Source organism: Castor canadensis, chromosome 13 (assembly GCF_047511655.1).
Source record: "Castor canadensis chromosome 13, mCasCan1.hap1v2, whole genome shotgun sequence".
In the NCBI taxonomy this organism is placed as follows: Eukaryota; Metazoa; Chordata; class Mammalia; order Rodentia; family Castoridae; genus Castor; species Castor canadensis.
The window spans coordinates 20,482,695-20,498,239 of NC_133398.1; the positions used below are offsets into that span (position 1 = coordinate 20,482,695).

General features: G+C 48.7%; 1 protein-coding gene across 7 annotated transcripts in view; it reads left to right on the plus strand.

The window, feature by feature from the left end:
* Positions 1-276: 276 nt before the first annotated feature.
* Whrn (whirlin) overlaps positions 277-15,545 on the plus strand; it is a 91,629-nt gene continuing 76,360 nt past the window's right edge. For 3 of the 7 annotated variants that reach the window (XM_074051180.1, XM_074051181.1, XM_074051182.1), the window contains exon 1: positions 277-1,655. In XM_074051180.1, the coding sequence (XP_073907281.1) occupies positions 1,050-1,655 (606 nt within the window). In that variant the 5' untranslated portion in view covers positions 277-1,049. The remainder of the gene's footprint in view (positions 1,656-15,545) is intronic. The other 4 variants (XM_074051177.1, XM_074051179.1, XM_074051176.1 and 1 more) reach the window with 2 other exon arrangements.

The window sequence follows — 15,545 nt, forward strand, 5'->3', positions numbered from 1 at the left end:
CTACCCCCCACCCCTGGAACTGGACATGTTGGGGGTCCTTCAGGAGCCCCGGGGCTTCTCCTACCCCTACCCCCACTTTCACCCCTTTCTTCCCCGGGGCCGGACTGTTTCACCCCGTCTCCAGGCAACCGTCAGGCGCGCCAAGCGGGACGTCATTTCCTGAAGAACCCGCGGGGGGAGGGGGCGGGAGAGGGGGAGGGGCGAGGGGGCGGGGCCAAGGCTGGGCTGGCGACGGCGACGGCGTCGGAACTCGCTGGAAGACTCGGTCCCCGCTTGCTCAACAGTTCGCAAAGTCCGGGCTCGCGGCGGCGCGGCTCCGTCTGCGCCCGGGCGGCGCAGGGGCGCGGGGGCCCGGGGCTGCTGCATCCCGGGGCTGCCCCGGACATGCCCCGCACCCCCTGCCGGACGCCCGGGTGGCTCCTCCGGCTGCGACTAGGGGGCTCTGAGACTAGATCGACCCGCGCCCCAACTTCTGACTTTGGGGCCTCCTAGCCCTAGAGGAAAGGGCGGTCGGGGTAGGGAGCCCCGAGCATGGTGTGACGGGGCGGTCAGCCTTGCTGCGCCCCTCCTACTCCAGCCACCCGCCGTCTCTGCGCCCTCCGGAATGTAGCTGCTGTCTCCGCGTCCCCCGGCCTCCAGCCGCCAACTCTTTGTCCCCCAGGATCCCGCCGCGGTGTGCGCGTCTTCAGGATTCCAGCCGCCGTCTTTCCGTCCCTCGGATTCCTGTTTCGTGACCCCCGCTGCCTTCGCGCCCTGGGACTCCAGCCGCGGTCTCCGCGACCCCCCCCCCGCCCCCAGGATCTAGCCATTCTTTCTGCACCTCCATCCCCCAAACCCGCACTCCAGCCGTCGTCCCCTGGTTCTCCTGACCCCAGACTCCAGCCGCTGTCTCCAAATCTTCTGGGATCTAGTCCCGTCTCCACGTCCCTCCAAACCCAGCCTCCAAGCCGTGACCTCCGCGGACTCCGGAATCCAGCTGTCGCGCCAGTTCCCTCAAGTGCAGCAGCACCCTCCGCGCGCCCCCAGTCCGGCCGGGCCTTGGCGGGGAGATGAACGCGCAGCTGGACGGCCTGTCGGTGAGCTCGTCCTCCACCGGCTCGCTGGGCTCGGCGGCCGGCGGGGGCGCGGGGCTGCGGCTGCTGTCTGCCAACGTGCGCCAGCTGCACCAGGCGCTCACCGCGCTGCTGAGCGAGACGGAGCGGGAGCAGTTCACGCACTGCCTGAACGCGTACCACGCGCGCCGCAACGTCTTCGACCTGGTGCGCACACTGCGCGTCCTGCTGGACAGCCCGGTCAAGCGGCGCCTGCTGCCCATGCTGCGTCTGGTCATCCCGCGCTCGGACCAGCTGCTCTTCGACCAGTACACCGCCGAAGGCCTCTACTTGCCCGCCACCACCCCCTACAAGCAGCCGGCCTGGGGCGGCCCCGACGGCGCGGGGCCGGGGGAGGTGCGCCTGGTGAGCCTGAGGCGTGCCAAGGCCCACGAGGGCTTGGGCTTCAGCATCCGCGGGGGCTCGGAACACGGAGTGGGCATCTACGTGTCACTGGTGGAGCCAGGCTCCCTGGCTGAGAAGGAAGGGCTGCGGGTCGGCGATCAGATTCTGCGCGTCAATGATAAATCTCTGGCCCGGGTGACTCACGCAGAGGCTGTCAAGGTAGGGCTGTGGTTTGTGGAAGTGATAAGGGGTAGAGTAAAGGCAGAGTGGCCCAGCTCCTTCAGTAGCTCTAGGCTGTGTGTCCTTAGTCAAATCGCTTAACCTTTCTGGGCTCTGTTTTTCTTGACTTTAAAGCAGGAACATCAAATTTGTGGAACATCTAGGTGCCAGGCAGTGGAAAACTCATGACGCCTTGCTTTGGTGGGCCCTAAAGGCTAGTGCAGGAGAGAGACCGTACCAAATATTCAAGCAAATGTATGATTAATTACAGGGTGTGAAAGAGGCCGTGGATTCTCAGGAGCATTAAAAGAGATGAAATCCCGACTTGGCATTGAGTTAGTCATCAGCACATGACCTAGGCTGTCGCTATTGTTATTCTCCAGATTTTTTAGGTTTTTGCCTCTGAAAGAAAGTTCTCTTAGCTCCTAAGTGGCCTGAGGAGACTGGGTGATCACAGTTCTGGCCTGACCCTGCTGTTTGAGGCCAGCCCTCTGTAGCTCAGAACAAGTCACTACGTTCTCAGAACCATTGGTTCTGCACTTGGAAAATGGTTCAGCTGGACAAGAGAAGCAGATCCTCACCTGGCTGAAAATGAGGCTATTGTCTGGGTGTCAGAAATAAATCCCCCAGCCCCACAGAGTACTTGTGGTTTTGTGTCTGTTAATTGAGAAGCATTGTAACCTCAGGACAACCAGCCTCTGGGGACTGAATGATGCTATTTCAAGGAGTGTGTGTGCTTACTGATCTCATGCCCTGGGCTGGTGAAAACCAGCTGGATTATGAGATGGATAGGGTTTGGTCCATGGGTGGATTCAAGGACCCCTTCGCAAACATTTAGCTCCCAACCCTTTGTATTACTCAGGAAACCAAGGGTTGAGTTTGGGGAGAAACTGCTTCTGCAGAGAAATGCTTCTCTGGTTTGGGCTGGCCTATGACCCCCACCCCCTTTCCCCTTCCTCCTGGTCCTCTTCAGCACAGGTGTTCTGAACCCCAGCTAGGCTCCACAGGGCTGCTAGGAATATCCTAGGGAGAGAGGTACTTCCTGTACGCTGTGTAGTGACCTGTGGCCAGGTGACTCGAGCTGACTGCCTGGCTGTGCACAGGACACCAGCATCTGTCTCTGACCTTGGCCTCCATTGTTTGCATCCCAGCCTAGCCACCAGTTTGGGGAGAACCCCCCCCCCACCCCGAGGCTTTTGGAAACTTCTCTACAGTGTCTGGAAAAAGGCTCATGGGCTTAGATTGTTTGAGGGTACGGCAGGGCATGGCTCTTTGGGAATTTCTCCTCCCTCCTGTCTGTCTCCTCCCCCAACATCAATTTTTCTCCTTTATCTAGCATTCATTCTGTATATTTATAAAGAAGTAGTCCATTAGCCTTGGCCTTAAGAGGTCTAGAGTTCCTGGATGATAAATTTATGCTCTAAAGATACTTGATCCAAATGGTCATTTATAAATGTGGATTCAATTTTAGTGGCAATTTAAAGAGACTGGGGTAACTTAATCATCACAAGGTGAGAGACTTTGGAAAGGCCGGCAGTTAACCCAAACATTAAAAACACGGACTTTGCCTGCAGTTTGCACCCTGCTTCTAGCTGTGCCAGCAGGGTCGAGGTGCTTGGCTGTGAGTTTCAGTTTCCCGGCATCTCTTTGGTCACCCTTGGGACCTTCTGTCTGAACCTCCCTGAACTACACAGCTGTGCTGTTCAGCCGTGGCTCACAGCAGCTCCAGGCCTCATCTCCTTCTCTTACTCTTGCTGCTTGCACAGAGAAACCCTAGCTCTCCGTGCACAGTTTTGAAGCTGGAGAAAGAACACTTGCTGGTGAGGGACAGCTGATAGGAGCAGGACTGTGCTTGAAGCGTGGGGTCTGCATCGCAGGGGCCTGCGTGGCTGAGCTGCCCTCTGCATCTCTTGGTTTTTTTCTCTGAGGGATCCTCTAAGGACCTAGGCCTGCCCCTCTTTGGCCAGTGCCAGACATGTAATCTGCCTGGGGTGGACCTCCTCTGATCCTTCAGAAGCAACAGGCAAAATTAATGCTGCTTTGTGTCACATGAACTCCAAGGGGAGAAGGGGACAGACTTTGCAGTGGATAGAATTGAAAGTGGAGGAGGAGGCCACTGCAGGGTCACATCATGGGCAGATGGTTCCAGGGACAGAAAGAGGAATACCTAGAGAGCTGGTGACACAGGTCCACACAATAAAGAGGGCCAGTCCAAAGTGGCCCCCAACTTCTCCATGAGGCACAAACTGCTCTTGCCTGGAAGTCACTTTGCTGCAGGACCCTGGAACAGGGCTCCGTGTTAGCTGGACTTCAGACTTCATTCTAGTTTCCCTGGTTTTTCTGTTCATGTCTTTTTCTGTTCCGGGATGCTACGTTGCATTTTGTCTTTTCAGACTCAAAATCTTTATTTTTCTTCTGTGATGGAAAGAGAGGTGAAAGGAGTCTCTGAACTTCCCAAAAGGAGAGATGGTGTGTGTGTGTGTGTGTGTGTGTGTGTGTGTGTGTGTGTGTGTGTGTGTGTGACTTAAATAAATTAAAATAAACCGTAGGAGCCAAAAGCCTTAAGAGTTTATGAATCAGAGAAAGCCAGCTTTCCAAAGAGGGAATTAAGCAGGGGAAGTGATCTTCCACTATTCTTTCTGACAGATTAAACATCCATTGTTGCCCAAAGCAATAAACAGAGGATTTTTTTTTTTTTTGTCCTCACTGGGGTTTGAACTCAGGGCTCACAGTTGCTAGGCAGGCAGTCTTACCTCTTGAGCCACTCTACCAGCCCTTTTTTTTTGTATTGGGTATTTTCAAGATAGGGTCACTCGAACTATTTGCCCAGACTGGCTTCAAACCACGATCCTCCTGATCTCTGCCTCCTGAGTAGCTAGGAGTACAGGCGTGAGCCATAGGTGCACAGCTAAAAAGAGGATTTTATCCTGCCTCTAATGGGGCACCTACTTCTCTCTAGAAGACCATTTGCCAAATCAGCAGTGACAGGTCCACATAAGGTCAGCCACTTACTATTTGCAATTATGTTGAAATGTTTGATTTTTGAAAAATCTATCTTGAATGAACAGAAGCCAAACTAGTAATAATAAAGAAGTAGGGCCTTCAGAGATTTCCAGCCAAATGTGTGCTCCATCACTTAGCCAAGGAGTCCACAGACCAGGAATGCTGCACTGGCTTCTGCTGCACACTTGCTATGTGACCTTGGGCAATTTCCTGATCCCCTCCGTGTTTCAGAGTGGGTGGACCAGGAGCTGACCAAGGTCCCTTCCAGCTCAGAGACTCTGTGGTTTTCTTGGTATGTGTTGCCCAGAAGGCATGTGGAATGTCTCATTAGGTATCTTCTGGTTCTTTTGGAATTGCATTAGTTTAAGGCACAGAAAGTTGGCAGAGGATTTTAAGGTGATAATCTTGGCACACTGGGTTAGCATCATACTAAATCAGGAATTCAGTGGGTTCCATGCTGTACTGACAAGGCCAGACTGCTGTCTCTTGACCCAAGAACATTGACCCTGGTGCTATTCCAGAGCAAACGAGGACCCACGGTGGGATTTTGGCACAAGCAGCACCGTTCTGGGAGTGCTTGAAATCAAATTCACTTATTGGCTTGCTGTCAGAGTCCCCTGGCTGTGCTGGTACCAGCACGTGGGATATCCAGGTGCTGCCAAGATGCATGTGTGTGTGTGTTTCATTTTGATCAAAATTAAACAGCTTCATTACAGTCTCAGCATTCCCACAGGTAAATCCAAGGAGCATATTAGAATTTGAAATGTTGCAGGAGTTCAGGCTGGGGATATAGCTCAGCTGCAGAGCACTTGCCTAGCATGCACAAGGGGCTGGGTGGGTGTAATCTCCAGCACCACAAAATAAATAAATAAATATTCTAGAAGTTGAAAACTGTTGCAGGCCCTTTCATTTAATTAGTGTTATCATATCTTCACTCCCTTTGCATAATAACCTGGGAAGAAGAATCTGTCTGAATTAATATAAGTCATTATATTTGGTTCAGCAGGTTCTAAATGACACATTTGTCATTTTACCATCGTACATGGCTAGCTGAAGCCGTTACAAATTATTACCATTTCCTCTGACTTTGTATGTGAAATGCAGTTTCTCCCTCTGGTGTCATTCAGTCCTGTGTTCCAGTTTGGAACACTGGTGTGCACAGGCTTTGCTCTGGCCCTGCATTCATTTTTGGGTCCTCTGAGTCCTGTCAGCAGTGACATGTGGAGAGTTCACTGTTCATAAGCCCTCGATTGAGTAGGTTTTGGGCTGTTGCATATCCATAGTTCATGCTGTACTGAAAGGACTTGTTTCTTTAATTTAGCCTTATAGATTTATTTGGCTCGAGCTGGCACTCAAGGTTTTAGAAAACGACACCTAGGTAGTCAGAATCCTTTTCTTACTGGTTATTTACTGATCAAATCATAGATGCATTTTGTAGGGTAGAAGAGAGTGCCTTTCCTTTTAAGAATTGATATTCTTATAGGAGATTTCTTGCCCCCTGACTTGAAGCTGGACATGAAAGAGCTAGAGACTTACCCAGTGCCCACTCTGGTTTTCCTGTTGTTCCTTCTGCTGACAAGCCCAGAGTTGTTTATTACTTGCCTTAGATTCATCATTTGGATGGAGCTGCAAAGAGAAGCGTGATCCTTTCACCCCCTTGGCCAATGGGATTTGTGTGCTGTTGCTTCCCCTGCACCTGCCTGCAGCCACACTCAGGCACACAGCCTGTGTGCACCTGTCAAGTACACACAGCCCCTCCCACATGGCCTGTCTGCTCACGCTCACAGCACGTGCCTCGAGTCTTCATATCCCTCGTCTTGCTTTGCACGGAGGGGAGGCGTTCAGAGGGGATGAGGTGCCAGCCGGCTTTCTGCCAAGGCTCTCTTATGACCTAGGAAGATAGCCTTTGGTTCCTACTACTTGGGGACCCCAGACGAGTCCCCAGCCAGGACCAGAGAATCTGATTAGAAGAAATGACATTAAATGGCTGGAGGGAGCTGGAGGCTGAAGTACAAATCTTTCAAAACAGACTCCATTGCTTTCTTTTTTTTTAAACCCCTGAGCAAGAATGTGATATTAAGTCTAAGCTCACACAGATGTCTAATTGTGCCGCAGGGTGGGGGTGCTTTTTTAACAGTTTCCATGCTGTGACATTTCCTTTTACTTTTACAGCCCGGCAGGTGGATAGGGTGCAGAGTGGGAAGCCAGTTCTCTTCATTTTTCTCCTGGCATTCCTGGTGTCAGCCTCAGGGAGCAGTACCAGGGGGCCACTTGTGGGTTGGTTTTTCTTTTACTTCTTTTTTTTTAAGTAGGCTTTTTACTTTTGAAAGGAGTTTTAGGTTCTCAGCCACATTGAGCAGGACAGCATTTTCACATGCGTCACCACCCCCAGTTGTGCACAGCCTTCCCCATTGTCAACATCCCCCACCAGAGCATTGCGTTTTATAGCTGGTGAGTATTGGCCTGTTACTACCCAGAGTTGGTGGTTACCTTGCACTTGGGTTTACTGGAACACTACTGGGAAGGGAGGAATCTGACCTTAGTGAGCTTGCTGTGTGCCGGGATCTTTGTTCCCCTGTGCTGTTTAATTTTCCTTGGGGGAGGCATGGTCAAAGAGATGGAATTGGCCAGCCCAAGGTCACCACTGGGATCAGGAAACAGTGGCCTCCCTGCCTGGAACCCAGCCCAAGGATGATTGTCCTAGAAGACGGTGCCAGTCCTCTCCTGGGAGGCAAGCATTTGGCACATTTTGTGCCTGACATTAGGGGCCTCTTGAGAACCAGAGACTTCCCTTTCCTAAACAAGGAGTCCGACCCTCGCATCCAGGAAGTGGCATGTCTCAGGCCATCTCATCGTCCATATGCCCTAAGTCTGTGGCTGGCATTTGGGAATCAGAGATGAACAGGTCATGGCCCCTGTCCTTGGCAAGCCATGAAGTGAGACACAGACTCAGCCACAGGTCACCAGGCATTTTAATTGCTGCAATACCCTCATGCCTCTGCATCCCTCCCATCCTCTTCAAAGCAGCACCCCTGCCCCCCCCACACCTCCATTCCTTTCCCTCCTGTGACGTCTTCATCACCAGAAGGCCATTTCTTTGTCTATTGTCCACCTTTCTCATGAGTAAACTCTGTGCGACACAAGGTTGGCTATGCCTTCCTCATTCCCGTAGCCCCAGCTCCTGGCACACTGTAGGTATGTAATAAACAAGTGAGTGCCCCATGAAGGAATGATCTATCCAGTGCTGGCAAGTTCAGTTTCCCCAATCCTGAACATAAGATCTGAAGAAAGCCTGTGTGTGGCAGCAAGGTGGGTAGTGGATGGAAAAACCAAGGCCAGCCATAGGCTGTGGTATCTAATTTACCATGAAGCTTGCTGTGGGGCCATGGGCAAGTCCCATGACCTCTGAACCTCAATCTTTGGAGCTGTGAAATGGGCAGAGCCCTCTTCCACCTGCCTCCTTCCAGGATGGCTTAGCAGGTGTGAAAACATTTGAAATTCTCTCCTACTATTTTAATGAAAAGCCTTTTTTAAAAAATAAATAAACAAATGTGGCCCGTGCCTGAGTGGGCAACAGTTTTTTCCAATTTCTGAGACCCAGATCCACCCTGTGAGACCCACTTGTGAGTTCACATGTCACTTTGCTCTTAATTTTAAAACTGCCTTCCCAGAAGTGGGTTATTTCTGCAGCCTGATTGTGTCTGTGACTCCAAAATAGAATCGTTTATGCATTCTGAAGCAATCAATGAGCCAATTTGGGGTGAGATACATCTGGCCTTTTTCTTTAAAAAAAAAAAAAAAAAAAAAAAAAACCACTGTTTTTTTGTTTGAAAAGCTATTCAGGTTTCAAGAAGCCCCAAAATTCCAGTGAAGGCCACATCCCCAATAATCACACGTAGGTTTGAAAACTGCTTTTTTCTCTGCCGAGAATGCATAAGTGGATTTATTTTATCTCGTTTCCAGTCCCAGACCTTTACCTCCTTTCTCCTTTGAGAATTCCCATTCCTTCTGCTAAATTGGCTGTGGTTTGCTTCAGCTGGCACCAGTTTCGTGGTTATTTCTCCTTCCTACCTGAGTTTGCTAAAATCAGCATCCTCATTACTGTGAATGCAAAGCAAATACATCAGCATCATACACAATCCCAAAATGTATCTTCCCTGCGTTCTAGAGCTGCAGGCTTCAAGGAGGATGGTTGTGAAGTGACTTAAGAAAAGCTGTTTGCAGATACCTGGGTGTTGGGGTCGTAGATGTGGTAATCACAACTGGTCACTCATTTGCAAGTTAACAAGCTCCCTGGGCAAGTCAGCCACACTAAGGTTTGGGAAGTCCTGCCTTTCTTTAGGACCCCCTACCCCCAACAACACTCGTCCACAGCATCTGGACTTGAACCAGAGCGCTGGTCACCCTACCTGCTTCCAGATGTGCAAGGCCAGCTGATACATTAGGAAGCTCAAGAAAGGAAAGCTAGAGATGGAGTTCGGAGGTGGAACTGGGTTCACCTGACTATGTTATGTATGGTCAGTGACCTTGGAAAAGTCCCTTTGTCTCTCTGTGGCTCAGACATCATCACTCAAGTCACTGTCATTGTTGCACATCAAAAGTTTGAAAAATATGGCTGTGGCGCTCCTGCTGCAAGCATTGTAATGAAAAATGTTATTGACTTCATTCACTTGACATTGGAAATCTTCTGGTGTGCCTGCTTGTGTGTGTGTGTGTGGTATCATTGGAAGAAAATACCAGGACTCAGGGCCTGAATGTGAGTGATTGGTGAGTTGTAGCTGTTTGAATTGCAGCCATTTGCTAAATGTACTCAATATTCTCACATAGTTTCTTTAAAAATGTAATCATTCCTATCTAGACTTAGTATCTGCATTTTTGTTTTATAGCAGTGATAAAGCCTAGTGGATGAGTGGAACTGGGTGTGTTCACCTCCCTTCTGATTTGCTGGGGGGCAGATGAAACAGATGCATAATCCAGCAACCCAGAGTGTGACAGCATGGTCCCCTATCTGCTTCCTCCCTCACCTTGCTCTCCAGCATCCTCCCCTGATGGGCTCCCCCACCCCACCTTGAGGGAGAGGAGATGGCTGTTTCCAAAGCCATTAAAGCAATTAATGCAGGTGAGAGTGGTGCTTTGATAACACAGGCTTCTGCACTTAAAAAAAAAAAAAAGCAACAGAAAAACAACTTGTCATCTATTTGAACCACCTCTGATGTGTGCTGGCCACATTAAGAGGTTTCAGAGTAAGAAAAGGAAACATGGTCCAGCTTTCCGAATTCACCTCCATGTGGATATGAAAGAGTCCACCCACAGCTGGGCAAGGGGCTTTCCTTCTGCCTTTTCCATCCTCCCGGCCGGGATGGACGGGTGGTATCCTTTGGTATGTCTGAACCCAGCATATCCTTTTCTGAACTTTCCTTCACCCCTCTTCTGCCTGCTGCTTCTTTCTCTTCCAGGGATCCCAAACCTTTCCCAGACTCCCCTCAAGTCTGTTAAACATTCTTCCTCCCACAAAAGTCCTTCCAATCCTGAGATTTTTTTGCATCATTTTGGAAGTCAACTTGCACGTCTCTCCCTCAAATTCCTTCCTCATTTCCCCCAAATGTCTGTATTTCTCCCCATTTTCTAGCTTTGTGTCTTAACAGAACCACTCCTCTTTTTAATATCCATTTTTTTAAATTTCTGTTTTCAGCTCTGTGTTAGGAATAATCTTTGCTCTGGAAGGCCTGGCTCATCTCCAGCCTCTGATGGCCCCTTCTCCTTCTGCCCCTAAATTGTGAACTGTACCAAGTTAGTAACCTTGGCCTGCTCTTCCTTCCTCTCCAGTCTCCCCATAGGCAATGGCACCAGCCCTGGTGTGGTAGGACTTTCCAGGTCTGATATCTCCCCAGACCACACTTCCGTCCCTGCGTGGTCTCTGCCCAGCTGCAGCAGCCTCCTTGAAGTCTCATCTTGCTCATCTGCCCACCACTCCATTCTTCTGCCTGCTTGTCTGAATTTATATCTGATCAAGCTGTGCCCTGCCCAGAACCCTGCTCTGGAGTTGGGAGCCCACAGGGCAGCAGCCAAGCTCTTCAACTTGGTCTTCAGGCTGCAGACAATTGTCTTTTAATCCACATATGACCAAGCAAGTAACACAGCCTTCTCTGAAACAAGGCTTTGGCTCTCACCACCTGTTGACACCTACATCCTCTGTTAGACTAGGCCTTAGTGCATCACCCCCAGCATTGCTCCCATTTGGGAAAACTTTCTCATCTTACCTTTAACTCCCTCAGCGTTGCAGCCTGCTTTAATTCTGCCATGACACAAAGTGTTTCCTGCTGTGTTTGAAGCTCCTTGTATGATAATGACCTTCTCATTAAGGGGGGGCTTTCTGTGAGCCAGCCCTGGCTTCAGTTTCAACCCATTTAAAGATCACAACCACTCTTGCAAAGAGTGTGTCACAGTTGCAGGTAGTGGCAGAGCCAGGTTGTAAATGCAGGTTTTGTTGGCTTGTGGGGCTACAGAAAGAGGCGATGTCCCTCGTGCTTGACCCTGGCTCTGGAGCAGAGCCCAGAACTGCCACTTCATGGCTGTGGGTCTTGAACAAGATCCTTAGCCTCTGATTCAAAAGTCCCTCTTCAGTAGAACTGTGATGTGAGTGGCAGTGAAGTGACAAGCGAGTTACTGAACTTCCTGTCCAGGTTTTCTCCTCTCGCAAGGAGGGATACTGATGGCCATGCAGATGACGTGTTTAAAACACCAAACATATCTGTTCATCTCAACAGTGGATGAGTGCCTGTAGTGTTCACTCATGGGATCTGTTCTCCTGTCGGACAGTGCTCCTCCTGGTACTAGGGAAGTGGAGAAATGACTAACACCCACAGCAGGCTTATGAGCACACTAATCAATGTCACTGCCATTGGGAATCTTGCATGTGCCATGAGTATCTCTGTTGGGAGTTCATGTGCACCCTGCCTGACTCTTCCCCATGGCCCCAAGGCAGAGGAAACTGGGAGTTATAAGAGGTGATGACCAGGTACAGGCACATGAATTGGAGGAAGTAGGACCAGGATTTGAACACAGGTATGCCTGCCTCCAAAACACCTGTCCTGGCTGCTTCTAACAGAGAAGCAGCATGGGTTCTGTATATGAATGTTTACTCCCTGAGTTTTGTAGTCATTCAGTGAGAAAACCCACCAGGAGCCAGAAAGCCAGGGCCCTGGCTGCCTGCCTTTCCCTGGGTCTGTTCTGTGCATTTTATTAACTAGGCTTCAGGGACTGGAGCAGTATTCATTCCCCTTGTTATCTCCTTTGCTGTGCCCTGACCTTTGTCAGGTTTTCATTTTGTGCATTGCCTGTGGAAATTCTCTAATAGATAACTGTGACCTTGACTCAACCCCCACTAGAATAAACTGGTGCCTGGTGGCATCATTGCCTTGAATGGCGGAGTCTCTAAATTTGTCTACATGGCATGAGCGCAGGATCAGAACTCTGGGAGAAGAACAGGGCTGCCCCTGTGTGAAAGGCTGGTGACAGATTGGACAAGTTCAAGGGCAGTATTGTTTGGTTCATAGGAAACATGAATAAGAAAGGAATCTGCTTAGGCCTGGAAAATAAAGCGTGTGTCTATTTCTTTTTGTATTTATTTTAATGATCTGGGATATATGGACTCAATTTTTAAACCCTGGAAAGCTCAGAAAAATACGGAAGATAAAAGCAAAGATCATAGATAATCCTACCTAGGCAGAAGTTATCATTATTGCGTTTTGGCCAATAGTCCTGTCTTCCACTATCCCACGTGTAGTTTGGATTGGGAATTTTCCACTTACCTGCCAGTCTGAACATGGTGATCAAGCCTGCTTCTTTCACCCAGCAGTGGGTCATGACTATTTTCTCACCTTGATCAATGTTTCTAAAGCCTAATTTTTAGTGATCACATAATACATTGTAGTGAAGAGAGACATGATTTATTTGACTAATTTCTTCTTCTTGGACAGTTTGTTTTTTCGGTATTATCTACATTGCTGCTTTCCATAGCCTTCACATTAATCTTTAAGCATGTCACTAGTACTTCCTTGAGCTGTCTTTCTGGAGGTGGCATTGGCTCAAGGGGGAGGCATGATTTTAAGGCTTTTGATAACTCGTGCCAAACTGCTTTCGGGAAGGAAATTTTTTTTTATGGTCCTTCTACCAACATTCGCAGCATGTATGACCTCTCAGTTCTCCCAAGCTACGCCAACATTGGCTATTACATTTCTTGTTCATTTTCCCAATCCTATAGACGAAAAGTATGCTACTTTAATTTGCATAATGTAAATAGTGAGGTTGAACTCCTTGGCACGTTCATAGTTCGTATATGTACTTACTTTTTTGTGTGTGTGTGTTTATAACTTCTTTTTGCTGTCCCATTCCCATGTAATCTCAAGTTTTGCATTTCGAGATCATCACACCTACCAGTCTCTTTTTGATGCCTGCTGGTTGGTTTTTAAAAGATGGTTGATCCATCTACCTTGAATTCCAATTCTTCAGGCTGAGGTTGAATTAAATTGGAAGCCCATCACTTTTTCAACTGAGAATGGTCAGAAAGAGATGAGAGATGGGGTGTAATGAGTCTGGGAAATGAGTGAACCCCACCAGTGTATCTACTCATGGCCTGAGAAAATAGCATTGATAGAAACCAATATCCCACATGGACCTATGTGTTTTGGACATCAATCCTGGACAATAAAACACTCCATTGCGCCCATCAAGGCTCATCATGAGAGGTTATATTTATGACTCCTAGAATCTTGTTAGTTCTTCCTTAAAGAAAAAAAAAAGAGGCAAAATTTAAAAGAACATTTGTAAAGCAATTTACTTCAATTATAAGGGACTAAAAACCAGGCTTTGTGGGTAATTGAAGAATTGCATTAAAAAGGAATCACTATCTTTCTGGAATCTGCTCTGTCCTAGTCCTGTGAGTTGTTTTGCAAAGGGGTGGTCGCTCTTATCTGTCACTTTCTTGCAGCATTGTCCCCAAGGTCAGGGTTTTATATCCTTTCATTGGTTGCTGATTTTTCCCCCTTTTTACTCAGCCTTGACCACTAAGACATTTAGGGGCAATAACAGTGGAGAGCAGAGTCTTCCAAATGTCAGGTCTCTGTCCCTGCCTCTGGAAGCCCAGCCCTCCCAGGACTGGAACAAATGTTTCCTCTTTCACACGGAGCCTTTGGAGAAGTTCAAAGTCTTAAAAAAATGAGGGAAGAGGGAATGAACAGTGATTTTTTTAAATCCTATTTTGTGAGGCTCAAATGAAAGGCAAATATCAGTAGCATTAAAGAAAGTGTGCAAGGAGAGATCCCCATGTTCCTGTCCTCCTAACGATGAACTTGCGTTCACTGGCCCACAGCCACACTTCCTACACCTGGGATTACCTGCTTCTTACCATTTTCCATTGTATATATACTGTGCTGTTGCAGGACCCTTATGTTGAACTGTGTTTTGGGGAGGGGTCCTGGAGGGCCCCACTGATGCCTAGGGTGGGGAGAAGCTCATTTCCACAGGGATGCAATAGCTCAAACAGGTGATGTGGCTGCACAAAGCTGGAGCAGATGGGCCATGCCTTGGCTCCCTGATGGCCATACAGATGTTGGTGATGTTATCATGAAGCTGAGGTTGTTTGAGAAATAGTGAATTCTTACCACACCACTGTCCAAGTGTGTCATCATTCCATATGACACATATAGGAATAATGATGTAGGGCTTTTTTTTTTTTTTAAAGCGATGTGTTCTTAGACTAAGCTCAGCAGCTACAAAGCATTTCTGAGGAGTGATGGGAGAGAGGTGGCAGGGAACAGCAGAGTTCTTGCCCAAGATCTGAGCAAAGCACCTCAACCTCCAGCAACACAGAGGTGTCCAATTCTAGAGAAGCACTTGGATGTCAGCTTTTGTTCATCCACTCAGCAGTCATTTTATTGGACACCTACCATGACTCTGGTGTGATTTAACAGACTCTTAGATTCTATAGAGCTCATTTACTTATTTGTTCATATGTTCATAATTAATATTCTACTTGTGTCAAGAATAATCAAGTAACTTAAGCTAAGGGACAAATTAAAAAAGACATATCATTTAAAAGGCAGAAGAATCAGATATGATACTAGAATGTGTGTTTCATCTTTAAATTAAATTCTGATCTTCATAGAACCAAGGGAAAAAGAGAAATTGGTGGATTATTTTGAATCTACTGGAGAAGTCATTGATAATTCTGGCCTCCTTTGTTGGTGGTCAGTTCCATGAGGAAGGCTTCCTTGCCTGTCTTCACTTGCCTATGGCTCTAGGTGGACTCACTCACCCCCTCCCGTGTTTTCTACTTATCCATATACCTGAGCTCAAGCCAGAAGAAGTTCCTGCCTTCCTGTTCTGTTGAGAGGAACATAGATAAAACCATCACTTTGTGTGAATAAGAGGGTTGCAATGTGAACTTGCAGGGCAGGAGAGGCACGTGCGGAGGCCTGACATGGAAAAGAGCCGGAGCACCTGATACTGTGGAAAAGCTCAGGTGGCCGGGCGGGAGATGAGGCTGCCAGGCAGCAGGCCTGAGGTGCACTGTGGGGAGCTGGCATCCTGAGTCAGAGGCCCCAGGGAGAGTTTGGACAGGGGAGGAAAGTGTCCACTTACATTCCAAAAAGGGCCTCTGGCTGTTTTGCAGGACTGGTTTGGGGGCTGGGAGAAGAGGCTGGAAGCCTCTGGAAGCAGGGAAATGGTACAGACAGAGGGGCTCTAAATACAGTGCTCCTTAGAGCTTTCCTATGCATGACATTAAAGTATGTTGCTGGGGCAGAGTCTGCATCTCCAATTTCTGCCCTCCCTCATGCATAAGGAAGGTCTTCTAGGCCATGTGGCTGTTCCTGGCACCTGCTCAGG